General features: G+C 41.7%; 2 protein-coding genes across 2 annotated transcripts; one reads left to right on the plus strand and one right to left on the minus strand.

The window, feature by feature from the left end:
* Positions 1–517: 517 nt before the first annotated feature.
* On the minus strand, positions 518–16,003 carry rnf180a (ring finger protein 180a). The gene is made up of 5 exons (XM_079552898.1): positions 15,928–16,003; positions 13,173–13,861; positions 5,241–5,481; positions 2,342–2,467; positions 518–836 (listed from the first exon to the last, which is right to left on the minus strand). The coding sequence occupies exons 2-5, from the start codon at positions 13,800–13,802 to the stop codon at positions 616–618; spliced, it is 1,218 nt and encodes a 405-aa protein (XP_079409024.1). The 5' UTR covers positions 13,803–13,861; positions 15,928–16,003; the 3' UTR covers positions 518–615.
* A 103-nt stretch (positions 16,004–16,106) lies between these two features.
* LOC306960301 (5-hydroxytryptamine receptor 1A-alpha-like) lies at positions 16,107–18,060 on the plus strand. Its single transcript, XM_079552703.1, has one exon. It carries the CDS (start codon positions 16,384–16,386, stop codon positions 17,620–17,622), a length of 1,239 nt encoding a protein of 412 aa, XP_079408829.1. The 5' UTR covers positions 16,107–16,383; the 3' UTR covers positions 17,623–18,060.
* Positions 18,061–27,207: the final 9,147 nt, after the last annotated feature.

The raw sequence follows: 27,207 nt of genomic DNA on the forward strand, positions 1-27,207 counted from the left end.
TACAGAATATCCTTGATAACATTCACACCAATTTGCTTCCTTTATATATGGATGATAACAATATTTCATTGCCTCTTTATTATTTTACATTCATTATTCTATCTTATTGTTAGGTATAAAAGTATAAAGATAAAAAATAGCATAGAATGAGTGTTCAATAGCCTGACAAAATATCACAAGTTATATTTAGTCCAGGGACCACCAATTCATTTTCTCGTAGGAGAGGTGTGGTTTACGATTGTCCATAGTCGTTTATTGAGTGCTATGAATGTCTCTCATATGCGTCTGCACATGGTCGCAGCCAATCGTATCATCGCATCCAATGACGTATGACGCAAACGCTGTACACTTTTGAGCTAAACTATAAACAGTCTAAAGCTTGATCGAAAGATGGCGTCGCTGCTGTCATGTTGGATCCGTAAACAAACTTTTTTTTTTCATCCGTAAACAAACTACAAGCTTCCGTATGTCGAATATTTATATTTAATAATACTCCTGTTTAAATCCAGTAACCCTTTTCCCAACACCCTACCACCTCCATGCCAGAAACAAGAACTACAGTGCTACAGTGTTCCAACCCCAGGCCACATCGTGATATTGAAGCTTGCAGGTTCCTCACGGAGACGGGAAGAAGATATAGCAGAGGAGGCAGAGGATAACAAATCCGATGATCCAGTTAACAGAGTAGATGTAGATGATGACCATGTCCATGTCCAGTCTCCACCTTGCAGCAGAGCGCTCCCCCAGCTCCTCGAGCTCTAGAGGGTCCACTCGGAACGTCCCGCCACGAGGAGGGAACCTGCGCCGCGCCATCGGGCTCCACTGTCTGGGGAAACCTTGGTGAAAAGAATGCAAAGTTAAAGCGTCACACAGATTTAGTAGGCTGCTATAGTATATGAGAATAGGCTCTGTATACAGAATGTTGCAAGGAAAAAGGAAAGATTTTATTTGTGTGGACATGGTCACAAAGCGCTTTACATGGGACAGTTCACTCCATACTCAGTGGTCATAGGCTACCTTAGTGGCCACAGATGCCCCGGGTAGTGTGATGGATGCGAGGCTCCCAATCTGTGCCATGTTGGATCATTATTTACCACTTATTAAAACCTTTACACAGGCTGTAAATACTTCACTGGACAAGACATCTGTGTTTATAACTGCTAGGGCCACTTCCTCCGCCTGGCACCATGAGTTTAACACTGTCTGTGTGTGGCCAGAGAGACAGAGAAACAAACAAAAGAATGTATTCCCCCCACTCCCCCACCACTGCGGAAGAGTCTGGTTGGAGCTTTAAGGTTGTTCGACACAACATCGCCATTGGCCATGGGTGTTTGTCCAGCCCACTCAATGCACCAGGTCTGGAGCAGAAAGATCTAACATTGCACCACACCTAGGCGGAAAAGCTAATGCCATCGTCTGCGTTTAGAAACGCAGGATCGGGCTCAGGACCCGGTTCTCAATTGGCTCTGTCTGTTTAAATTAAGGCCAGATCAATAAAATAATAAAGTAAGGCAAATGCAGAGAATCACAATTGTGTTTCCCTTAAAAACATGGTACAAAAAACACCAACCCCAAAAGATATGTGCACAACATGGAACAACAAGGGGAGAGTTCAGCTTCCTGATGCCTGGCAGATGAAGCTGTCCTTCAATCACTTGGAACTGGCATGGTTGGAGACTCTGCAGACTTCACCCTGACGGCAGGATGGCAGTTTTAGGGGAACCTGCCACATTCATTATTATAATATGTGTCCAGAACCCACGTCCACACCTTGAGTCAGGTTTCTGGTCAAGAGTACCTAAATGTGGAGGTCTATTGGCATGTTAGGGAACTTCCATGAAATCGAACAGCTTGTTTTGAAAGTATTAGTGTCAATACGTCTCAAAGTAGTTATGACACAAGCGACAAAATCACGAAACATCCAAATTAGATGCCAACAATCCCCCCATGCTGCTCCGTGATCAGTTGAATTAAAGAGGTGCTTTCATTAATTTAGCCCACACTCTGTTGCCCCGTTTCAGACATTTCTGAGACGTGTTGTTGTTTCCAAAATAAATCAGAATTTTAAATGTTTAATTGGATTTTTTTGGGGTTTTTTCAGCTTTGAGTGGATTTTCAAAGTAGGATGAGTTTTCAGCTCCTTAATCCAGATGAGCTACGTGCCACACTGGCGCCACGTCAGAATGATGGATTTCGCTGGATTCTGTCACTTCTTTATATGAAAAGTAGCTCTATATATTAATGTCATAGTTGTCATTCGAGATCTTGAGAGTGGCTGAGTGTGTTAGCGTGATATTCATATTATATTCAATGCATTTTACTGACATGCTTTCCAACTGACCTCCAAACATCCTGAAGAGTTTCCTACAACTGGGCAGCGGCCATTTGGCACAAGCGGCTTTCTGGAAATTCTGTTTCCGGGACAGGTACTCCTTGGGGAAGAATGTCCTTGCCGTTTGGTTTAGTTCTGTGAAAGACAAAAGATATGACGACCCACTTAGCACACTCTCATTCATCTCCCTATCTCCCCGACTGTACGTTATCTTAGAAATCACTCATGGAGTTACGAGCATCCTCCACGTCCGCTTGTCCGGGTGACCTTGGGCTTCTGCAATCAACAGTCTCATCTGGATTCCAGGCCCCTAATCTTAAACAAGAGGCCTTATAAGAGTCTTGGCTGGCTTTCAGTCTGCGCCATGTAATGAACAAGTAGGCCAGCCACGTAACATCATCTCTTATTCATACATTGTACATCAGTCATGTCGTCCGAGATGGGAAGAGGCTCATCACTTTTACTCTGCTACATTTTCTAAGAACAGTTGAGAGGCAAACTGTAATTGTTATATGTGTATAAATTGCTTTTTTTGTGTGTGTAATTTCAATGTTAAAATTAGTTATGTGCCTCAGCATTTAAGTGGTGTTGTGTGGTCGTCATGGTATAGTTGTAGATGTAGCAATCAAAGTACAAAACAGTATGTTGTTGTGTTACACTGCCTTTAAAAAAAATGTTCACACACAATATTTGGTTTGACCGCCTTTAAAAAAAATGTTTGGATCATAAAAGTGAAGAGACATATCACAATGGCAATATGGTTGGCGGCATTATTTTTTTTATAACTGAATTAACCTAAATTAAATTGAACGCTGTAATTTAGCATCACAGTGCAACTACACTACAGGATTTCCCCAAAGTTCTGCTTCCTCTCTAAAGCATAAATGAAGACATTAAAGGGGTGACTCAAAAAACACTTTCTGTGTTCTTTAAAGTGTGAATTGTATCATTTATGGTCTTCGTCTGCACAGCCTTCAGTCAAAGTCAGTTCCATGCAAATTCTATCACGTCTTGAGGTTTTAAAAATTCATATCAGGTTCCAAAAATACACTGGTAATGTTATGAACAATATGATATGACTCAGCTCTAGAATATAGTCATTGCTTAAAAGTATGAGAAGTATTCTGTGTGCGCTTGAACTGGGTTGAGTACTTTTTTTTTGGTACTTCCTCCCTTCAACATAAGGCGATACAGTAGAGCTGTTGTTTGAATTACAGGAGGTTACGACTTCTCTCTCACAGCAGTTCCATCCTGATGATGAAAGTCCTGTTTGAAACAGCCTGGCCTGTGCGACCCATCTGCTCCGGGCTGCGCAGGAGGGTCCGGCTCTGTCCCCGCAGGCCCTTTGCAGCTGGGGCCCCTGCTCACGTGTCCCCAGCTCACAATGCTGTACTGTACTGTATAGATGTTGCTATTACAGAGTGCACATGTCATCTACATCACACTATACACGCGTCACCAGCCACATGATAACTTTAGCTCTGTGGCCTTAAGTACCTCAGTTCTGCCACATGGAAAAGAAATTCAGGTGCTTACGCCACCACGCCTTTGAATTTACTTCAAAGAAAATGGGGTTAAAGTTAGCAATGTTGGATGTTGTTGGATGTTTCTGATGGTGGATTCTTTGTCTTGAAACTAATGGCTAAATAATCTCCATCTACAGTGGAAAAAATCAGGCAGCGCTTTAATTAAAAAAAGCACAACATTTCATATCATATTTGGTTTTTAATTTTAGTTTTTTAACATTAGCCTAAACTGGCAAAAGCCTCATTGATACTAGTGCTAATAACATTAGCACATTGATATTGATATCAATGAGGGTTTGCTCCGGCTTGAATCATTCAGGGAGAGGACACACTTTTGCAGCTTCATTTGTTGCTAATTGGATCGAGCACACTGCGAATCCATTAAATATTTCATTTTGAACAATGTTATGTGTGTTTGTACAGTATTTAGCAGCATAACTCATGTTTTTTTCCATCAAACTTATGGTTTGGATTGGTGAAGGCAAGAGCGGTTCAAGATTGATTGTGATGTGATCCTGAACTTACCGCAAGAATTCAGCTTAGGCAACATTAGCCAATAACTAAGATAAAGTCTCATACTTTAAAGGTCCTGAGCCTGATTTTCACAAAATATGCAATCATTTTGTGGAAGGAAAAAGTCCTTTGTGCGCTGTCCATCTAATTTAAAGCCTTTCTATTGATCGTGAAATAGTTGCCTAGCCTGCCAGACACTCCTCCTTTCTGTTCAAAAGAAGAACCGTCTGGGCGGCTCACGATTTTACCCACATCGCTTCAATCACGCACAGAGAGACAGAAGCCGTCACCCGTCACCACCAGGCACCACGCTCTACCAAAACATTAAACATGGCGGTGCGGCGACTGATACACTGTTTCTTCTGCTCTTTTGTCTGTTTGAAATCTTTTGGGAAATATTAAATCCCTAAAACCAGATTAAGAAACAGCGTTCGAAGCGTTCCTTGTTTGTTACTGCGACGTATCTAGCGTTGCTCTATTGGTTGACGTCGTCTGTCAATCACGCTCACTGGGAAATCGTGATCATACTTGGTCCCAGACTATATGTCTTTAAATATCTATGAAAAAGCATGTAGTGTGGCAGGCCAGACAAGTGAAATAGCAGGTTAGTAAACCAAATCTTGTAGTGGAGAAACATATAGGGGGCGCTGTTTAGCTATATCATTATGAACATGTCCAATTTGTCTATATGGGGATATGTGCAGTCACAATCAATATGGTAGCTTTTGTGCTGCTTTTAACCATGTCTCTGCCGTCTAAGCCGACAATGGGCCTGCTGCATACTCCATTTCCATATCATGATTTCCAGGCTAATTAGTAATGATAGATTTTGATGGAAAAACAAATGTCTTACGACTCTTTGCACTGGCCTTTTTGGAAGAAGACATGTGTGATGATGGTCCTGCAGAGCGGACAGGGCGTGTTGGTGGGACAGTTCTTGGCCAGGGTCCTCAGGCAGGGCTCACAGAAAATGTGGCTGCAGGGGTGACACATGTACGGGCAGAAGTACACGTCCAGACACACGGCGCAGAGGAGGCCTTCACTGATCAGGTCGTCCTCGTCCGAACTGCTGCTGCTGCTGCTACTGCTGGACGGCTCCGCTGTGGAACTCTGGAGGCACACAAAAAAAACACACACAATTATGGATTTATTGACAAGTTAAAACATTGTACATGATGCAAAAGTTGTTCATATTATTATTATTTATTTTTTTGTTTGTGCATTTTTGGCAGCCCCGTGAGGCAACTCGTGGACTATCCAGTCAGTGAGAAGAACGAGCCACACATTATGGGTTTCAAGAACCCTATGGCTAAAACAAGCATGCATTAAATCTAAAAAGTGATCAATTATATCACAAGAGACCACTTTTTATTTTCAGCTGCTCTCTGCCCCACGCAGCACCATTAGTCGTGCTTTTTGTTGGCTCCTCTGTTTTAGCCACTCACTAGTTATATCCTTATGTTATGGTAAATTATAATATGCTTAGTATAGTACAGAACACTCAAAGTATTAATCAGAAGAATAAGTAACTTGTCTTCCTTCACAGATGATCATTTTTTGTTATGTTTATTGGTTTATTATTCCTATCCTTATATATATATAAAAAACTTGCCAAGGTCGTTGCCTTGTTTTTCAAAGATATATGGAATACATGACTATTTCAAAATGTAGTCCGTTACACTGGCAGCAAGTCAAGGCCCCAAAATCTTTTTTGGTTGTACTTGGGCTGAACAATTTGAGGACCGCTGTGTGATATAATTGCTCACAAAAACTGAACTGAACTTCCTTCAGGCCCCAAAACACCAAAACATACTTGACATTTGTGATATTTTTGTATATGTTGCATGAACTCTCCAAATGCCCTTGTTTCAAAGTTTTGATAATAACAAGCACCCATTGTTTTTGCTCCTGTTAATGTTCCCTCTTGTGGTTAAAGAGTGCTCGAAGTTCTAAACATTTCCAATACATCACAATCGGACATTTAAAAGGATACAACTGAATGGAAAAATTCGATTTTTTTTTTGGAGCATCCATGTTGTCAGTTTCATAAAAGAATGACACATGACCAGAAAGTGTAAACCTGTGAAATGACAAATATAATGTGTCATAACAGTGTTTCATATTGAAGGTCATTTCAAACGGTTAGCTTTAAACTTTGCTTCTTTCTAATTCCGAAGTTGACGTCTACATTTACGATTTTCCAGTATTCCTACCTGATGATCTTTTAATCTGTGAATAATCCCCATTTGCTGCTGTCATTGCAGTATTGAGATTCTGAGATATTTGTGTAAGTGTGAGAAATAGGACCAGGTGTGAGCTGCAGTCCCTGTACATATTCTCACATACATATTACTGTCAAATCAGTCTTTCACCTCTGGGAATTACTGCTGCTTTTATGAAAACACGTCTAATACACTGTAAAGCTTCAAAGGAAGTAATGTTAAAGGAAATGGTACCACTATAATGCTTAGTACAGTTTCACTGAACAAATAATTGTGCACATGTTACAAAATATTCAGAGCTATTACTAGTTTTGCAGAGCTGAATGTGCTCTTTTCCCACACATACTGTATTTCACTGAAGCATTGGTTACTTGATCAGGGAAAATTTGCAAAAATACAAATTTACACTCGCAGGCCCTGAACAGGTTAACAATAATAGTAAGTCTAGATGAATATTTCTGTCATTCTTTCTGACACAGTAGGATTTTATGTAGTATGGCTTTCAATTGTAAATAACAAATCAAAAACTATATTCCACAAAGACTAACAGGTGAAGTGGGAACATCTGCTCATACAGACGTTACAGTAAACACAAGTGCACGGCCTGCATAGTTACAGCGCGTGTTCTCTTGAGGATTGTGAGTTCACCAGTTTGTGCTGCCTGGATGGCCCTGCGTATCACTGAACATCTGTCCCATCACGACAGACTCAGACGTGCATGTGTGATGTTAGGTGAGGACAAGATGCATCCTACATATGATTGGATTGATCGATTACCTTTAGCTGGAGTTATAGTCGACTCTTGCACAATAAGTGTTTTAATAATAAATAAGTATGGGCCTTGGACTTAAGCTGCACCTCAGCTCCTAATGGGATAGCCAAACAAAAGTCATTTAAAAATAGCAACAGGGCTCTAACAGATTGATGTTATGCAGGCAATTTAGGCGAGTGTTGAAAGTAGTGTTAATTTTGACAACATATTTTAATCTAGTTTTAGTCTTTTGACGAAAATGTAATTCAATTTTAGCCGAGATTCAATAAAATTTAAGACAAATTTAGTCGACTTTGCATTTATAATATTCATTATAATCACATTTAATCCAGGTCCTTCAGGCTTCATGGAGCGTCTCCCACATGAACAAAGCTCAGAGCTGCTCCTTTGGCAGAGAATCTACATGATCTGAGGCTCTTTCAGACTGTCAATAGAAGTTTGGATGATTTTAGTCTCTCCTTTTCATTTTTATTTAGTCTTATTTTAGTCGACTAAAACATCTGGACATTTTAGTCATAATTTTAGTCTCATGAAAAACTCTTAATTTATTTTTAGTCCAATTTTAGTCGTCAAAAATATCACTTTGACTAAAATTAAGACTAAATATTTTAGTCGACGAAATTACCACTGGTTAAAAGTTATTTTTGAGCAAGAATAGCATCTTTTTGACTTTTATGAGCCATAGACCATGTTACAATGTCCTCAAAAAAATAGCACGGCTGTTTCATTATCTCATTTGTCCACATGTTTCACCTCAGAGCACCAGCCCGCACTCAAATATACGCTGTATTGATCCTGTCCGGGGTAAAACTCTCTTCATTTTCGCAGATTAAAGCATATTTGCTAGTTGCTATCACTGTTAATATTGTCAATTTGAAACATTTTCCCTTTTACTGTCATAGTAGAAGCAGCATTCCGCCCTCTGCTGGTGTTTTGGACTACATTTTATAATGTCTTAAGTCTGAGGGGTATTTTTCGTCGACACATACATAGGTTACTGGGCTAGGTCCTAGAGTTGTCTAAAAAGATGAAATAAGATGCTTCTCCAGTAGTGTTTTTAAGATACAAACCCCAAAAACATATCTTAAAAATCGATAAAGTGAGATAATTCCCGGCTGAACTATTTTTCCTGTCTCAGCCAGCATTACCCTTACCATTTCAATCTATATAAAAGTGTGTTTGAGGCGGCCCCTCTCAGTCGTAGCACCCCAGAGGATCTGTGTCTCTCGCCTGGATGTCTGAACGTGGCTGGAGGGGATGTGCTTTCAGAGTAATTACCGCTCTCTCGCCCAGGGGGAGCTCTAGGGACCATCTCTTGCAACTGCACTGTCTCCCCAGGTGTGTCATTAAGACCTCAGTCAGTGAACACAGCCATCCCCTCTGGCATTGTTTATATATCTACAAATATAACTGTACCGCTCTGCTCCTCCAAGTACATCCGGGCTATTGCGTGCCAATGATGAAAGTTCCATCTGTTTGGAAGAGTCATCTTTTATAACTTAAGTCTGTTATAAGTTTTCCCTTGTTCCAGACGTCCATTAGCTTTATTCCATTTTGGAGAAAGGTGCAGTATGTGACAAAAACGTGAATATTCGATGACCGCATGAGTGTTTCCCAGTTCTGACCTTGGAATATTGAATTCTGCTTTTCCTATGTGTCATTTATGTAATAGAACATAAACATAAACAACATAAATGTACCTTTTTGAAAACTTTTCCTTACTAAATTGTCACTTTATTGCTGTAAAAACCTATGATACTTACCACCATTATTACTATCAAAGTAAACTATCAGTACTAAATACAACTTCCTATGTCCTTTGGGTCCAAAAAAAATGGCCACCAGGGAACTTTGACTTTCTTGGAGCGACCATTGCAGTAGAAATCCAATATGAGTAATACAATACAGTAGCAGGGGATTGTGGGAATACGTAAACAGGGCAAGAGGCCGGGTCAAGGCCCCTGGGAGTAAATACAGATGGTGAAGAGAGCATAGTAAAAAAGGTCAACTTAGGCTCTGGGATCATAAGAGGCAAGTCTCTGGAATACATATACACTGTCTCGAAAATATAATTCAAATATGACCTTTATATATGATTGTGGCCTAGTGTGGCTACTAGAAACAGCTTCTACTACTACACTAGACTACTGCGTCTTCTCACGGTCAGACCAGTGCTAGCAATATAGTGTACATCAAAAACAAGTAGGTTATGGAGGTCATGGCCTGAATCATTTCATCTCTCAGCTCATCACCGCCTAGCACCAGGTTCCAATCAGCGGCGAGCATTGTCTCTGTCTTGTTGTCTGTGGAGGGCCCTCTGCATAAGCCTTGTATAGAGCGTATTCAGATGGAGCCCCTCTCCAGTAGGCCACAGACAACGGCTATTGAAATGAGCTGAAACCACCGCTAATTCATTCGCTTCCACATACACCAACCAAGGCCCCATTAATACACGTATAGTTGTGTCGCTCTGACAAGATTATGCAAGCACTTTGTTGTTTTGTGTCCATTAATGTTCCATCTTCAGCGTAAGTGGGTCTTTGAGTGGCTTAATCGGCTAACTTGGAAGCGTAAGAGTTGAAAGAGTTCAAGGAAATGACTTGTTTTTGCGTGTGAGGTTTGTTTGTGAATTATTGAAAATGAATAGACAAAAATGTTATGGGGCCATGTCGATTTTTAATATCCTTTTCTTATTGTTCATTTCCATGCAACAAATAGTGTTAAGGCGGCGCTATCGTCCAATGTCAAGTTTAATCAAATCTGTGGGTAGAACTGAAAACCCTCGAGCCATACACTGACCGTGTAATAGGTCTATTAGTTGCTGGGCATGTTTGAACATGTGTCACAGTGAATGATACTGATAATGGGATAGAAATGAACAGGAGAAGCGGCGAGGCTAGTCCGGGAAGCTTTTCAGCAGTATTTAGCCATCAAACATTCTAAATTATGAATGAATTTTCAGCTGTTGTCTATCCATTAAACAACATTTGAGTGGTTTAGTTTAGATACTTAGTTTAATGTATTGTCATTGTAAAAAAAAAAACTAACCCTAAAATGGTTACTTGAGAAAACAATATAAAAACACACACACAAAAATAATGATCTAATCAGAGGGATCTGAGACTAGTATTCGATAACGTCTACCTAATGGCAGGAGCTCAAGCTGATGTGACGGATGAGAAGAGTCATTTATTTTTATTTTTTTTACTTTCTGGAGGCAACTTGAGTGAAAAGTGTTCTCTATTGTTGGCAGTTTTGTGTTGATGGTTTTCTGGGTGCTTTTAACCACTCTCTGCAGCTGAGTTACTACTGTACCACACATGTAAGAACACTCTCAGTCTCCACAGAGGAGTGGAAAAAAGGCCAAAAGCTGGCAGTTCGACCTTATTCAGGACTCTCAAAAAGTGGTCTTTGCTGAGCCTTTTCATAATAAATATACAGACCTTTTGACATTTTACTTTAGCCTCTGAGCTAAATCATATTCTGTCACATTTCTGCTTTTTGTTGGGTTAGTACACATCCATAGCCACTAAACATTATAAAAGTCAATGACGGAGAGACCACAGAAATGATATACAGTGCCTCTCGAAAGTATTGCACCTTGAACTTTTGCACATTTTGTCATGTTTACAACCCTAAACATAAAGATTTTATTTTGATTTTTTTACTGAACGTTCACACACAAGGAACAGACAACTGTGAAGTGAAAGCGAAATGATACATGATTGTGTTATTTTTCAAAAAATAGAAAAGTGAAAAGTGGGGCGTGCATAAGTATTCATACAGCATGAATGAATACTTTGTGGAACCCCCTTTTGCTGTAATAACAGCACAAGTCTTTTGGGGTATGACTCTACAAGATTTGCACATGTAGAGACTGACATTTGAGCCCATGCATCCTTAAAAAACAACTCAAGCTCTGTCACATTAGAAGGAGAGCGTTTGTGAACAGCAGTTTTCAGATTATTCCACAGATTTTCAATAGGATTTAGGTCAGGACTTTGACTGGGCCATTCTAACACATTAATATGTTTTTATTGAACCATTCCATTGTAGATTTATCTTTGTGTTTAGGGTCATTGTCCTGCTGGAAGGTGAATCTCCAGCCTCAGTTCTCTTGCTGACTCCAGCAGGTTTTCCTCCAAAATGTCTCTGTATTTGGCTCCATCCATCTTCACAACTATTCTTACAATCTCCCCAGTCCCCGCTGAGGAAAAGCAGGCCCACAGCATGATGCTCCCCCCCGTATATTTGACACTAGGGATGGTGCACTCAGGACAATGAGCAGTGTTAGGTTTGCTCTATACAAAACGTTTTGCATCTGGGCCAAAAAGTTCAATTTTTGTCTCATCTGACCAAAGCTCCTTCTTCCACATGGAGCTGTGTCCTCCATATGACTTCTAGCAAACTTCAAACGGGATTTCTTATGGCCTCCTTTCAATAATGGCTTTCTTCTTCCACTCGTACATGAAGGCCAGATTTGTGTAGAGTACGACTTATAGTTGTCCCATGCACAGATTCCCCCAGCTCAGCGGCAGGACTTCACAGCTCCTCCAGAGTTATCTTGGGGCACTTGGTTGCATTTCTGACCAGTGCTCTCCTTGTTCAGTTTGTTAGTTTACGTGAACAGCCGTGTCTTGGTAAGTCTGCAGTGGTGCTTTACTCTTTCCATTTCCGAATGATGGATTGAACAGTGCTCCGGGAGATGTTTAAATCTTGGGAAATCTTTGTATAACTTAATGCTGCTTTAAACTTCTCCACAGCTTTATCCCTGACCTCTCTGGTGCTCCTTGGCCCTCATGATGTTGTTTAGTGAACAATACACTCCGACCACAGCTCTGAGGGCCTAAAAGAACAGCTGAAATTATACTGAGAGTAGATTACACACAGGTGACCTCTATTTAACCGTTAGGCCAAGGAGTGAACATTCTGGAGTCATTAGGAATGTTTTAAAGGCAATTTAATGCACTCAGAAAATGCTGTATGAATACTTATGCAAGCCCCACTTTTCACTTTTCTATTTTTTGAAAAAAGACAGAATCATGTATCATTTTGCTTTCACTTCACAGCTGTCTGTTACTTGTGTGTGAACGTTCAGTAAAAAAATCAAAATAAAATCTTTATGTTTAGGGTTGTAAACATAACAAAATGAGCAAAAGCTCAAGGTGTATGAATACTTTCGAGAGGCACTGTAAATGCCATGAAACGGACATGCCATACCTCACCATACTTTGATATTGTGCCTGACTTCATCATTAATTTGTATGGGGGTTAAAATGCTCAATTCAAACAGGTCCGGCAACACTGGCTAACAGAAGTACACATTTGAAGGAACAAGGCTCAGATAGCTAACAGCGTTTCTGTGGTTTGTATGGATAATGGACCCAGGCAGTGCTTCTCTGTACATTAGCCTCACATGCTAGAGGCAGCAAACTCTGGACTGTTCCGGTGTAATGACATTCAGGGTAGTCTTTAAGGCTGGAACTAAAGCATTGCCCACAAACAAAACACACCCTTTTGATTGTTGGCAACAGAACATGGAACTCCGACATGCTTGCTTCATCTTCCTTTTTTTGGGGGAGGGAAGGGAAAGTTTTTGTCCAGTGGTTTTGTTTGTTAGTTTTTATTTTACTCTCAATTCTGATCCTACCCCAGTTTATTCGTTCATTTATTTTAGGAACTTTTACGCTTTCATTAATTTTCATGTCAGTTTTTGTCAATTACAGATTCACTGAAATAATAATAAGTATTGTATAAGAGTAGCTGTCTGTGTCCATTCCATTATGACAGAAAATATGTCTCCTTACCTTTTGGCTTTCCTGCTGCTGGTGCCTCCTCTCCCTCTTCCTCTGCCTCCTCCTCAGACACCTGGCGCGGTTCTTCTCCCTCCTGCTGGTCCTCCTGTCTCCGCCCACTGGCACGAGCAGCGCCGACCTCACCGTCTGACCCTGGACCTCCGTCACCCCGCTGCCCCCTTCTCCGACATCCTCTTCCTCTGCTTCTCCCTCCTCCTCCCGATCTTCTGTCGCCGTTTGAGAAGTCCTCACGCCGGCAACCCCTGATCTTCTCACTTCCACCCAGAACGGATCTTGCCCTTCTACACCCGTGTCGCTTACTGTCCTCGTAAGCCTGGCGTGTGTGGTTTCCACTCCACGGCTATGAGTACGCGCGCTACTTGAAGCTTCTGCCGCGTCGGCCATGTTGCTGCGGTCACGTTCGGCGTGAGCATCTCGACCATCATCCGGCTCAGTTTGTGCTCCACCTTGGTGTCTCAGCACTTCACTGTACCAACCTCTATGTGTCTTTCTTCCCCGCAGCGCAGGCCTCATCAACAAGTCTGCATTACTTGAATTGATCCACAGCCCCAGTCCCCTCAAGGGCAAGCCGCCGTCCTCTTCCTCACTCCCATCACCTAGATCTCCAACATGGGCGCTCATGCTGACAATCGCGAACTACCTTCCATAGCATCTCCCGAACGGTGTCCTTCCATTTTGACCTACATTTTCAAAAAAAAAGAAGCAAATTCCAGGTTTCGTTTAGGTGATAAGTCTAGTAGTTTTGCGTTCGCCCCTGTGCCTGCCCCGGTAGCCACTGTCAGCCCTCCCCTGGGACATTCCACGCTTGCTGACAAAGACAAAAGGCCGTGCTACAAAAGGTGCGCTGTAGCGAACTTCATTGTAGTCCCATGTGACCTTTTAGTGAACACAAGCACAAAACAATAAGGTGAAAAGGCGAGAGCAATACCTCATCTCCGGCAACGGTCAGGGTTTTCTAGGGGAGATAAGCGCAAAGGTGGTGCAGCATAGGAAGTAGTGTTTTAGCTACACGGTACGAGGCAGAGTAGAGCTTTGGTGGTGTTTTTTTTTTTTTGGAACAATAGATAAGAGCAGCTTCCAGTGTGCTGGTTTGTGAGGTTAAATGAGGTAAAGGGCTTACCTGAAAATGCTGGTAAATCCTTGTCTAGCCTATGATATGTTGATTTATTATACTGTAAGCCTACTGCATTGTTAATCTATCTGTGCACTGTTTTGTGTCAACCCCCACAGTTACATCATGTTTTGGATTATTCAGATTTTATTATTTTAATTCAGTGTACTTGACATTATTCAGAGTATAATCAGACATTTATTTGGCAAACATGTCTTCACACGTAAATGTTAAATAATGTAACAAAAAATCACAAACATTTCACACTTTTGTCAAATAAAACACCTCATTGGCAAGGTCAAACTCCATGGAAATAAAACTTAAATCTTCAATCAACTTCTCTCACACACTTGGTGGCCTCGTGTTGATCTGTGTGCCACGCGTATCCCATCCCCCCAGCAACGTTATAAAAAACGGGACCAAAAATAAGTTCCTCTCTTGTTAAATAATTGGAAAAACATACATTTATTGGAAAGTGTTCATTTCCAATTCAGTGATATGTAAATATATGTATTATTTATTTATTCATTATTTATTTGCTTTACCATGAAATGTGTGCAAATTGGTATTATACCTTATGTAAAACTTGTTTTCCCCCATACAGGATTTCAGTCTTATGGTGTTATGGAGCTACTGTCGTCAAACCATTTCCCTTGCAGATCAAAAAATAAATAAAAAAATAAAAATAAGTGTATTGACTGAGGCACCAAACGATCACCTTCGGTTTGCATGTAATGTTGGAGTGTTTTATTGTGCGCTATTCTTTGTTATCTAACCGCATAATTGGCCTCTTGTCGCTATTGTTCCATTGTTCACAGGACTCAGTTGTTCTCGTCATTTTGCAGCTAATGGGCTTGTGCTTTTACGAACAGGATAGAACAGGGAAGAATCATGTGATCTGATCTTTCAGTGTCACTGAATATATAGACTAAATGGCGTTTTTTTATGGGAAAAGCTAGCAAATATGTTGAATACAGTTGTTGTTGTTTTGTTTATATTGTTTGTTTTACTTTATTTTGATCAGTATTTGACCGGGAAAGTCCCACCAAAATGTTTGCTCCTTTTCTGGAGGGCCATCTTATCATGTTTCAATGGCAACATGACCTGAAGGAAGCTGTTATGAAACGGGGGAAAGCATTCAAACTCCACACAGAAAGGCCCATTCTGACTCAGGAACAGCACCTTTTTGCTCGGGCGCTAAAATGCTGGGTTTTTATCATCAACAACAATAAATAAAGGCCTATAGTACACAATATGTTCTACCTGACTTTAACTACGTCTGAAAACTGCTTGTGTAATTGGAACAAATGAAAATCTTCACGCAAGACCTCATCGAGCCGCTACATATTCTCCCCTAATGCTCGTCCCAATGCCCGCTCATGACACAATGTGGACAGCAGATGGCAGCAGCTCCCCTCAGAGCGCTGCGCCTCCTGAGCTGTCCGTGGTGCTGAAACTACACGCGCTTATCCCTCCGCTCCCAGCGCTCCTCTGTTTACCTGTCCCTCCTGCTCGGACCAAATTCAACTGCTGTCATGCTCGCTGTTTCACTCCCCCCCGAACTTAAGTAATCAGCAACTCCCTTACTACGTGCGCGACTCCTCCGACAATCACAGGTTCCGCCAATATACAAACCCCCAAAACTCTGCCTGAAATGTTCAAAGAGTGAGTCAGAGAGCAAGAGGGAAGCGCTCGCCGGGTCCTCCTCGTCTGTCTGCGGTGAAGAAGTGAGCGCCCGAGCAAGAAAACTCCCGTGCGCTCTGACGTATCCACAGCGGCTCCTATAAATGCATTCACGTCCACACCGCGCGCAGATGATTCGCAGTACCAGCGAGTGCGCCCGGCTGTCAACACTCACACGCTCCACAATCACGCACAGCCCCCTCACACGCGCACACACACACACACACGGGCTACACAAGTCTGCGTCATGCGTCCTGAGAGCGACGGCACGAACTCGGTAACTCTGATGGAGCCCGCAAAGACGCGCAGCGGCGGCAGAGCTAGAGGCTGACCGACTTGATTGACTGTGGCTCTTTTTTTGGAGGAGAGCGGGGTGGAGGGCAGAGAAAAAAAAAAAAAAAAGTTGCCATGGATTTCATCTCGAGAGGCAACGACAGCAACGCCAGCGGTGCGAGCGCGGAATGGGACGGCAATGGCACCGGCACGGGCACTGGCGCCGGGTCCGTGCCAGAAGTGAAGTTGAGTTACCAGATCATCACCTCTTTGCTTCTGGCCGCGCTGATCCTCTGCTCCATATTTGGCAACGCGTGCGTAATCGCCGCCATCGCGTTGGAGAGATCGCTCCAGAATGTCGCCAACTACTTAATCGGATCCCTGGCCGTGACAGATCTCATGGTGTCCGTCCTGGTCTTGCCCATGGCCGCTTTGTACCAAGTTCTTAACAAGTGGACTCTTGGCCAGGAGATTTGCGACTTGTTTATCTCTTTGGATGTACTTTGCTGCACGTCGTCTATCCTCCACCTGTGCGCAATAGCCCTGGACAGATACTGGGCCATAACAGACCCCATAGACTACGTCAATAAGCGCACGCCGAGACGAGCAGCGCTTCTCATCTGTGTCACCTGGCTCGTGGGCTTCTCCGTCTCCATCCCTCCCATGTTTGGATGGAGGAGCGCGGAGGACAGAGCCGACCCGGACGCGTGCAGCATCAGCCAAGACCCCGGTTACACGATCTACTCCACGTTCGGCGCCTTCTATATACCGCTCATTCTGATGCTGGTCCTGTACGGGCGGATATTCAAAGCGGCCCGGTTCAGAATCAGAAAGACAGTGAAGAAAGCGGAGAAAGTGCCGGAAAAGTGCTTGTCCCTGTCGCCCGCGGTATTCCACAAGAAAATCAACGGCCACTGGCGGCGGGAGGACGACTCCAAAAGCAGCTCCCCGTGTGTAAACGGCGCTGTGAAGCACCAAGACGAGGGGGAGTCGCTGGAGATCATAGAAGTTATCAGTAACTCCAAAACGCACTTGCCCCTGCCAAATACGCCCCAGTCTTCGTCGTACGAGAACATAAACGAAAAGAACTCGGGCGCAAAAAGGAAGCTGGCTCTGGCGCGAGAGCGCAAGACGGTAAAGACGCTTGGGATAATCATGGGGACTTTCATCTTTTGCTGGCTGCCATTTTTCATCGTGGCCCTTGTGTTGCCTTTTTGTGCTGAGAGCTGCTACATGCCAGACTGGTTAGGGGCTGTGATAAACTGGCTGGGCTACTCCAACTCCCTCCTCAACCCAATCATTTATGCCTACTTCAACAAGGACTTTCAAAGTGCATTCAAGAAGATTCTTAGATGCAAATTCCACAGACCATAGTCGAGATGACAACAAACAGACTGCAAAAAAGTTTCAGAAACGAATTCAGGGACTTGTCTACAGAGCGGGCAGATATAGAAAGCTATATTGGACTATAAATAATGTACACGCTCTTGTCTATTCAGTGTTGTAGCTACAATTACTATAGCCTCACACCATTGCAGCCATCCTTGTTATGCCATGCCAAGACTGTGACTGTGTCAAGTCATGCAGCTGACTCCATGCATTTTTATCATCAGAAGGGAAACGAGTGGGTTCCCTGACATCATACATGAGCTTTGTAGCACACTGGAACAATAAAAGCAGTCTGAGTTTCAGAAAATAGCCTGCGGGTTGTCACTCAATGGTTTAGACTAGACCGAAGGCGAGCTAATGAAGTGTAAGAATAGATTAGAGCATGTAAATTGGAAGAAATTACATTGGTACGTTTCATTACTGCGCTGTGCGTCATGATGGTATTAACCCTGTACACCGGAAAGCTTTTTATCTACAGACAGTAGCCTATAGATAAATAACCAGACATTATGAAGTATTTATCTACATAAAGTGGGGCTCATGGGCCGCAGGTCTGAACCTTCAAATGATTATAAATAATATCCACAATTATAGAGTTTCCCTTTGAGTCTGGCTTTAAACAAAGAAGATATTTACCTCAGATTCTGACAATTGTATATACAAAGAAGGTGATTATAGCTTTCCTGATATACATCTAAATGAGAAACAACATATAAATGAACTCATGGGTATAAAACAGACATTATAAAAGGTACAAATCCTGGAAGTATTCTTCTCCTGAAAAATAATTAATTTGCACAAGTTACAAAAAAGTGCTTGATCGACTATCATTCATGGGAAAGTGCAATAGTTTACATTATATAAGACAAATTCATTGTTATTTGGGTTGTCATCCTAACCTGATGGTGGGTCCGATGCCATGTCAGTTGAGAACTACTGATGTAAACAACAACCAGCCGGTTGGTCCATGTTCAAGAAAAAATATAGTTTATTATATATATTTATAGGTCATTTTCCCCCACAAATGTCTGCTTTTACACTGCACTGATGGCCCAAACAAATTGCATTTCAGTCCTACAAGACAAAAAAGTACAGTAACTTTAATTAAAAGTATTTAAACCTGTTACAAGCTGAACTCTCACTCCTGAATAATGTGTGGGCTATAAAGGAAAGAAATGAACCCACTATACCCCATCTTGACTCCAAATTATGGGCAGGAGCCTCCAACCCTCAGCTTGGGAGTGAAGGGCCCCACACAAATAGCATGTTGGCTCCAAACTGTCCAGGCTGTGCTCCGCCATAAGGCATAAGCAGCACGCAATCCATTTTACCTACACTGAACACAGACAGTAGGAATGTCTTTTCAAATAAGGCCACAATATCCAGAAAAGTTTCACCTCATTAATTTCTTTTAGACAATTCTCTTCTTAATCACGCATCCGTAATCATTCTACAGGGAACTCGATAGCTCAAACATCAGGGCTGCAGATAGACAGCAGTTCTAGGCCAACCAAATGCGATGTTATGTAACTCTAAAAGGATGGCACGCAAGGAATCGGAGGAGAAATGGACATTGTTATGGAATCTGGCGATAAGAGCTTCCAGTAAGATGGGGATAGGATGCATTAACGGCAGAGAAAGCAATTTTAGCAACATCAGGAGAGGGGAGTGTGTGTGTGTATCGAGGGTTATAAGGAAACTCTTAGCGACGCCTGGATGTAGAAAAGGTATGTTTCGAAAAGTTTCTGGGGGTTCAGGTTTAATTTGACACTTCATTCATTTTAGTTAGAGATAAATGGATTTTATTTATTGCAAAACACTTAAGATCAAAATGTACATCTATTTAAAATCCTTTTTTGGTCTAGTACAGACATAATCTAGTCTGAAGTCTGGTGGTACATGGAAGAGGAAACATTGAATGGGATGTGGAGCAGAATGTCTCTCCGCTCTTCATCCCCTTTCACTCTGGACTGTCATGTCCAGTAAAGCCTGTTGCATGTTGGTGATTTCGTCCATATCTTATACCAGGGGTTGGCAAAACTGCCCCTCCTTCATCAAACTCTGGCCCTCGAGATGATTTTGAGAAATATTATGACCCAAATCGGAGATCAAATGCCTGTTAATGTACTCTAGAAATGTGAAAAATACTGTCAACTCCTTAAAATGTCTTAGCAGAGCACCCTTTTAGGCCATAATCCTAAAAGAATAATCATCTAAAGGAAGAAATGACTTAAATCTACTTGAACTAAGAGATTAAATCTATTGAGTAGATTTGGATTGGCCTTACAGCAGATGAAACCTACTGAAAAAAGTACCATGTTGATTTAACACAATTTAATTGTGGACATTGGTTCCACACATGTAGTTTGTGTAGATGCTACATGATGCAAATTGTGTCGCATCAACGTTAAGTAATTGTGAAGAATTGACACTATGGATTTATGTTCAGTATGCAGAACTAAAATGTGTTAAAACTACTAAATTTCAGATGGTTACTGAGTGCAGACGCGTTTTCTAACTGCTCCTGGCTTTCGTGCTTTTTTTCCTGCTTCTGCGAGTGTCTTTGTCTGACTTTTGTTTCTCTTTGACCACCTGCTCTCTGTCCTCCCGAACCGATAAACTATGGAATTTATTAACTGGAATCTCAGCGCAATTGATAAGGTTTTTTCACAAAGTGAGACCACGGAGGAGGTCGTCTTCCCTGACTGGACTTTCACAGCTACGGTGGACGTGTGGAGTAAGTGGATCGTTTGCCTAGCGGTCCTGTCGGTCGGAGACTTCAAAGATATTCACTTATTTGGACCCTTGATAACAGGGTACGGACTTGGCTTTGCCCTGGTTTATCGAAAAATCGGAAAGTTGACAACTTGCAATCGGACCCCGCTGCTGTCGCTTGAAATGAACGAGCACTTGGAGCAGGGAGAGACCGAGTGATGAGTGACTTATACAGGAAAGTAATGCACAATGATGGACTGTTCTGCACGACCTGGCAGCTCACTGTGGAGACGGACAAAAGGAGGGCGACATCTTGGCAGGAAAAGGGATGAACTGTGAAGGAACTACCTGCTCTGGAGAACTGAACTTATGCTGAGACCAAGAAAAAATAAAAAAGCAAATTTATTATAAATTGATGAACTAATACTGGAATAATTCTTTTCCTCCTGAGAGGAGATTGAAGCAGCTGGACCTCTTATCTCTCCTACACCGTCAGCATTCCCCACTCAAGGTCAAGTCATGGAGCTAAACCAGATACGGACTGACGCTTCTGTGACTATATTTACAAACATTCACTCACAACATTCATTTCAAGGACTATGCAAATAACTGCACACACATCCCCTCCCTAACCACGCCCCAAATCCCTCTGCGTCTGTGTTCACCAACTTTTTTAACTCCCCCACCCCCGCCCTCCAGTCGACAGGCGGGCGCCCCTCCCCTACCCAACAAAAAATTCCGGCGCCTGCCCAGGTGTACTGTGTGTTTCCCATGTCTTGATGTTTTTATATATGTGCTTTGCCTTAACTTAACCTGATTGTAATTTCGCATATTTTCTTTTGTAAGGCGCATTGAGTTGCCTTGTGTACGAAATGCGCGGTATAAATAAAGTTGCCTTGCTTTGCCTAAATCGTGTTACCCTTAATAGTAATTCTAATCATGTTGTTCTTACTTGATATTAATCATGTTGTTCTTACTTGATATTAATCATGTTGTTCTTACTTGATATCAATCATGTTGTTCTTACTTGAAATTAATCATGTTGTTCTTACTTGATATTAATCATGTTGTTCTTACTTGATATTAATCATGTTGTTCTTACTTGATATTAATCATGTTGTTCTTACTTGATATCAATCATGTTGTTCTTACTTGATATTAATCATGTTGTTCTTACTTGATATTAATCATGTTGTTCTTACTTGATATTAATCATGTGACTTTAACAAGATACCTCAAATCTATCACACATCCAGAACGCTGCTGCTCGAGTCCTGACAAGAACCAGGAAATACGACCATATTAGTCCAGTGCTCCGGTCTCTGGCTTCCTGTCACTCAGAGAATAGAATTTAAAACAGCTCTGCTTGTATACAAGTCTTTTCATGGTTTAGCACCAAAGATCATCTCTGACATGTTTCAGCCGTATGAACCATCTCGGGCCCTGAGAACTTCAGGGAGGGGTCTCCTGGTGGTTCCCAGAGTCAATAATAAACACGGTGAGGCTTCGTTTCAGTTTCATGCAGCTAAAATCTGGAACAGTCTTCATGAGGATGTGAGACAGGCCTCGACTCTGACAATATTCAAATCCAGGCTGAAAACAGTTCTTTTTACTGATGCATACTGAAAGTATTTTATCTGCACTCTTGCTTTTTACTGTAATTGATTAATTTTTTGTTGATGTTTTTATTGATTCTATTTACCTTCTTGTATTTATGCAACTGTGAAGCACTTTGAATTGCCTTGTGTATGAATTGTGCTCTACAAATAAACTTGCCTTGCCTATTTATTTATTTTATTTTCATTCAATATATTTTTTTATTTTTATTGCACTGTATCATAGACAGAAAAGCCCATGTCCAAAAGCTCCCCAATGCCTGTGCTTTAGTCATTTATGTATTTTTATTAAACAATAGTATTGAGATGTTACTTAAATGGTCTCTTTCGTGTGTTTGTAGCATCTTAGCGAGTAGCTACAGTGTTTTCTTTGTTCTGCTGCAGCTGATTTTCGCTCAATATGGACATGCTGTATGTCTTTAATTTGGATTTTCTGAGGACTTTTTAGTCGCTGGGTTAGTTTTTCAGCTGAATAAACCCCTGGGCATAAAACGGCGTCAGAATGGCCACGAGCCGCGAGTTAGTGAACACTGCAGACGCTGCAGCACTAACAACATTAAGCTCTGGTTAAATCCAGCACAGACTCTGGTTTAGAGAGCGCAGTCTGTAATAAAGTCAGCTCTATGTGGATTATTGTATTTACACTAAAGAATTCTCCAGTTTGTTGCTTCTTCTCTCCTCAGCTGAAAGGTGCGCCTCGTAGCTGCGCTGGCAGTTTAGGCTAAACCTTTTGTCCAGGCAAGTGCCCAGCTCTCCCTGTTTGTCCGAGAGACAGGTGAAATGCAGACAGCAACAGAAGCCACGTGTCCCGACATGAATTAACCTTGTATTACTTTCTGCCAATGCGCACTTTCCGACACTTTATTCCTTAAAGAAGTGTCTATTTTTCACTTTTATGTTCGCCTTTTGGGGCGGTAGCGCTGCAGCCGAGCGGCGAGCTCACGAGCGCAGGTCAGAGAGAAGCACGAGCTACAGAGGAGGAGACAGGAACAGAAAGAGTTTAGCGGTTTATAAGTGCCCTTGTTTTAATTTATTAAAATGGTGAATTTTGATATTGTGTCTCGAGTCTGTGCGACCAAATGAAAAAGTTAGTAGCACCAGCGCTACTAAAATAAAAGGAGCCCTGCAAAGCGAACTGAAACTGTTCACTTGGGCCTGTTGGTGTGAAATAACTCCTGCTCAGGACTTACAAAAATAAGCAGTTTTACTTTAAACTAGTTCTACTACTATTTACTACTTCTTAAAAAAACTGCTTTGCTTCAAATCTCAGCGTCCAAAGACCCACCAAAGGCCCAAAGCACTTTATTAGATGTGGATAATGTTCCATAAAGTGGTGCTTTGGCAGTAGTCTGTTGTTTGGAAACAGCTCTTGGTATCTGAATCTATGGTCGGAAATCTTGCTCTCAAGATATGCAATGGAGTCCTCGTTGTGGACAGGAGCAACCATGAGCTCAACGATTTGCTTCAAATCTAATAATAGTAGCCAAGCCGGTTCATTTTCTGAAATCTTGCGGCCAATTAAAAAAGGAAGAAATCAGATCAAGCTCCAATTCTCATGGGCATTACCACCAATTGTTCTTCTGCTTGATAGATTTTGTGGTAAAATATGGGGCTTGTTTGTTTTGTCACTCCACTTGTAGGGGAAATGTGAAATTGAACTGTTTATTTCACCCAAGTTTATGTACTTTTTAGATATTAGATTTGCAAGACACAGCGCTATTTCATGGGGGACAATACCTTCAAAGAGATCATGGGCAAGGTCAGGTGGATAGCCCGTAGAGACGTGGAAATGTGAGAGGGCTTCAGTTAAAGGACAAGCTCTTTTTACTCCACAATAGCGAGTGCCAGTGCTCACAGCCTCTCTGACATGAGACTCATGAACTTCCTTTGTTCTGAGGGTAAAATCTCCAGATACAACAGGTTTTGCTCCAATTTCAGCAGTTGTTGCAGTGCAAAAGCGGCATACATAGGGACCAGTAAAGTTTTCCACGAAGCAAGCTAGTCCATGAGCGCCCAGATTATCCGCAGCAATAGTTTGGGCAGTGCCTTTCAAAAACGTACCTAAAAGTGGAACAAAAACTCCTTCAGCCTCTAAAGATTTCAGGTCACGTAGCAGAGGCTCCAAAACTTTGCTATAGCCAAACGATCTGACGTCATCCGTTCTGGCTAAAGTGGCCAAGTAAATGGACGATAACGAGGAATGTGATCCAGGGGGTAGGTTACCCAATATCCAGTAAACAGCACAAAGTTTGTGTGTTTTACGAGATGTGCCCAAAGGGTTACAAACTTCAAAATCGTCGATGTACAAGGCAATAGAAAGGGTCAATTCCTCTGCTGATAAAAGCGAGTTTTCTTTGAAGTAGTGTCCGTCTTGGAAAGATTTATAGAGACCGTCTTTATTTGTTGACCAATCCCTTTGATTTTGATGGGTGTTCACAATTTTATCCACAATATCTTTATGACTTAGGAGAATTTGAAGGGACTTGAGAAAAGGGACATATTGAAAGGATTTTTGTGCATCCAAAATATACTCAACGGGTTCAACAACGTCAAAGGTGTCCTTGTAGTATTGTTTGCGTTGATAGGTTGTTGACAAAGGTCCGTCCTTGGCAATTGCTTTATTTAGAGGCTGTTCTTTGCACAAAACAGAACTTATTTGATCAATAATGGGTCTGTCAATTTGAATTCTGTGTGTCTGCAATGTTTCCGCAAGAATATGAGAAGTATGGGGCTGCTGGAGAGAGCTAATCGAGTATTGTATGTCAGATAGGAAATTATCAATCGCTGAACTCGGTACTTGTTTTATGTGTTCCAGTTTTAGTAAGGCAGCTGCAAAAGTGTGTTCAACAACATTCCCACTTTCCGCTAAAGGGTCTTCTGCATTGTCTTCCGAGAGCAAATCCAAGCTTGTGTTTGAGATGTCATCTTGTAACAAATTTCCGTCATTTCCGTCGGCAGAGGAAGTAGACAAAATTTCAGATTTAAAATCTGCCAGCGAATAAGAACAATGCTTTCCGCTCTTGTGGGACTTGAATGTCCCTTCAACATTTGTTTTAAAGTTACAGTTAGAGAACACACACGTTATGACCTGATTTTTCCTTAAATGTCCATTAATGTGAACCCAGAAGACTTTTTCGGAGGCCACATTTTCGCATGAGCACAACTGGCAAGAAAACAAACTTTGTGGTGAAGCTCTGGATTTGGTCACATGACTCCAACTCAAAATGAATTCTGAGGGCATTCCAAGTTTTAAAAGTACACGGGCAGTTGGTAAATATACAAAGTAGCTTATTGCTGCTGCTGTAATGTATATGCCTTCGTCTGTAGTGTTGCAGTGTCTGTGACAATAAAACAGTTGAGCACAACTTGCAATGCCACATAACAGGCAAATCAGCATTCACTGTAAGCAAAAAAGGAAACAATAACACAAGTTCATTGCACAGAAGACACGTAAAACATAATTAAAGTTAGTGTTTACCACAAATATTTAAGGGCAAGGCATAAAGCTGACCCTACGTAGACTCACGTTATGCCTACACACAAAGAGGCATTAGATTAAAAGATTTTTACACAGTAAAACATAGTATTGTCTACTTTAACATTTTGCAAGAAAGTATATTGTTTCAAAGGATTCACTATATCTCCGACTTCTCCTGTTCGCGGACCTGCGCGCACACACACACACACACCCACAGGTGGGAAAGAAAGAAAGAGAGAGAAGGGGGAGAAGTGCGTATATGAGCTTGTCCTGAGATTTACGCTTGTGATGAGAAGGATATTATTAGCTTTTAACCGTGTTTGCAAAGTGGCTGTCTCTGTTGTTGTTAGCGCCAGAAAGTTAGCTAGCGAGCTAGGTGATGCTACAACTCGCCGGAGTTAATCCAGGACGCAAATCCTGAGCCCTTTCCTCGTAAATATGAGCGACAAAAGCAACAATCTTCATTCATATCATTAGATTCTTTAAGCACTGCCCCTGAAGCCTCCACAGTCATGTTTCTGCTGCTGCTTTGAGTGACTCTGAGCAGCATCTCCGTGTGGTTCTGACATGAGCTGCGCATGCAAATGATCTCATCTCCCACGGTATGAAAGTTACACCAGTGTCCAAAATCTATATATGATATGGACCAACCCTACAACTAGGGTTGGTCCATATCAGACCGTGCACGGTAATACCGGTATAGATTTTGGACACCGGTGTAACTTTCATACCTGTGAGCGGTCACGGTCTTTCTTCTTCCCAAAATGCATTGCGCCAGCCCGTTCTTGAGCTGTTCGGCGGGAACCATTGGCGGGAACATGAATTGTGTAACTACAACGTTGATTGCTCATGTTGATCGTACAAGTATCATTGATGTTGGGGCATTTTATCATGTTTTGTGTCAATTCAACACTATGGTAACATGCGGCAACACAGAACATGTTACAAAAGCGTTGATATAGCAAAATACAATTTTGTAATTTTAACAGACAGCCGTTCCCAGTTTTTTCAGTTCTTGCCAATGGAACAAGCACGTTTTGTTCAAGTTTTTTCTTAATTCAAATTATTTTGTATAATTTCAAGTGATAAATAAATAATTCTTACAGTAAAAGTTCATTTGTCTGATTTCCAGTGGGATTTCTATTTGTTTGATTGTCATTAGCGTTTTTATCGGATCTTAGATTAGTTCAAATCGATTAAAATTTATTCAAGCGATTTTAAGTAATTTATCTAATTTAAGATTTTCCCGGTGCATATGATGTACAACACTGGCATATGTAGAAAGTGATGATGATGAATTGGAGAGTCCGGCCCTTGGTCTTTTGACGATGAAGAAAACCGACCCTCCACCGAGCAAACTTGCCGACCCCTGACCTATACCATGATAATCTGGTGTCTTAAAGGTCGGATTTTCATGTAAGCATTGCATGACCTGACCTTCTGAGCACAAACTGATTTGACAAACAACTGCAAAGTAAATGTATTCACAAAAACAGGAGGTAAAAGTTGTTGTGTTTGTTTTGGCTCTCGAGTTGCATACCTGATTAGAAGGCAGAATGAGCCCGACACACTTAGGTTGCCAGGTCCTTTCCCTAAAACCAGTTTGGAATAAACCTAAAATCCTTTTCTCAACATAATCCCAACAACACTGAAGGCCTGGTTAGTGCTGGTGAAGGCTTCCACGCTCAGTGACTGAATTCTGAACTTGTATTGCACTTTACAAGCTTGTGTTTCCAAGTTTCTCAAAGTGCTGCACTGTCA

This window comes from Gobius niger (assembly GCF_951799975.1).
Source record: "Gobius niger genome assembly, chromosome: 1".
In the NCBI taxonomy this organism is placed as follows: domain Eukaryota; kingdom Metazoa; phylum Chordata; class Actinopteri; order Gobiiformes; family Gobiidae; genus Gobius; species Gobius niger.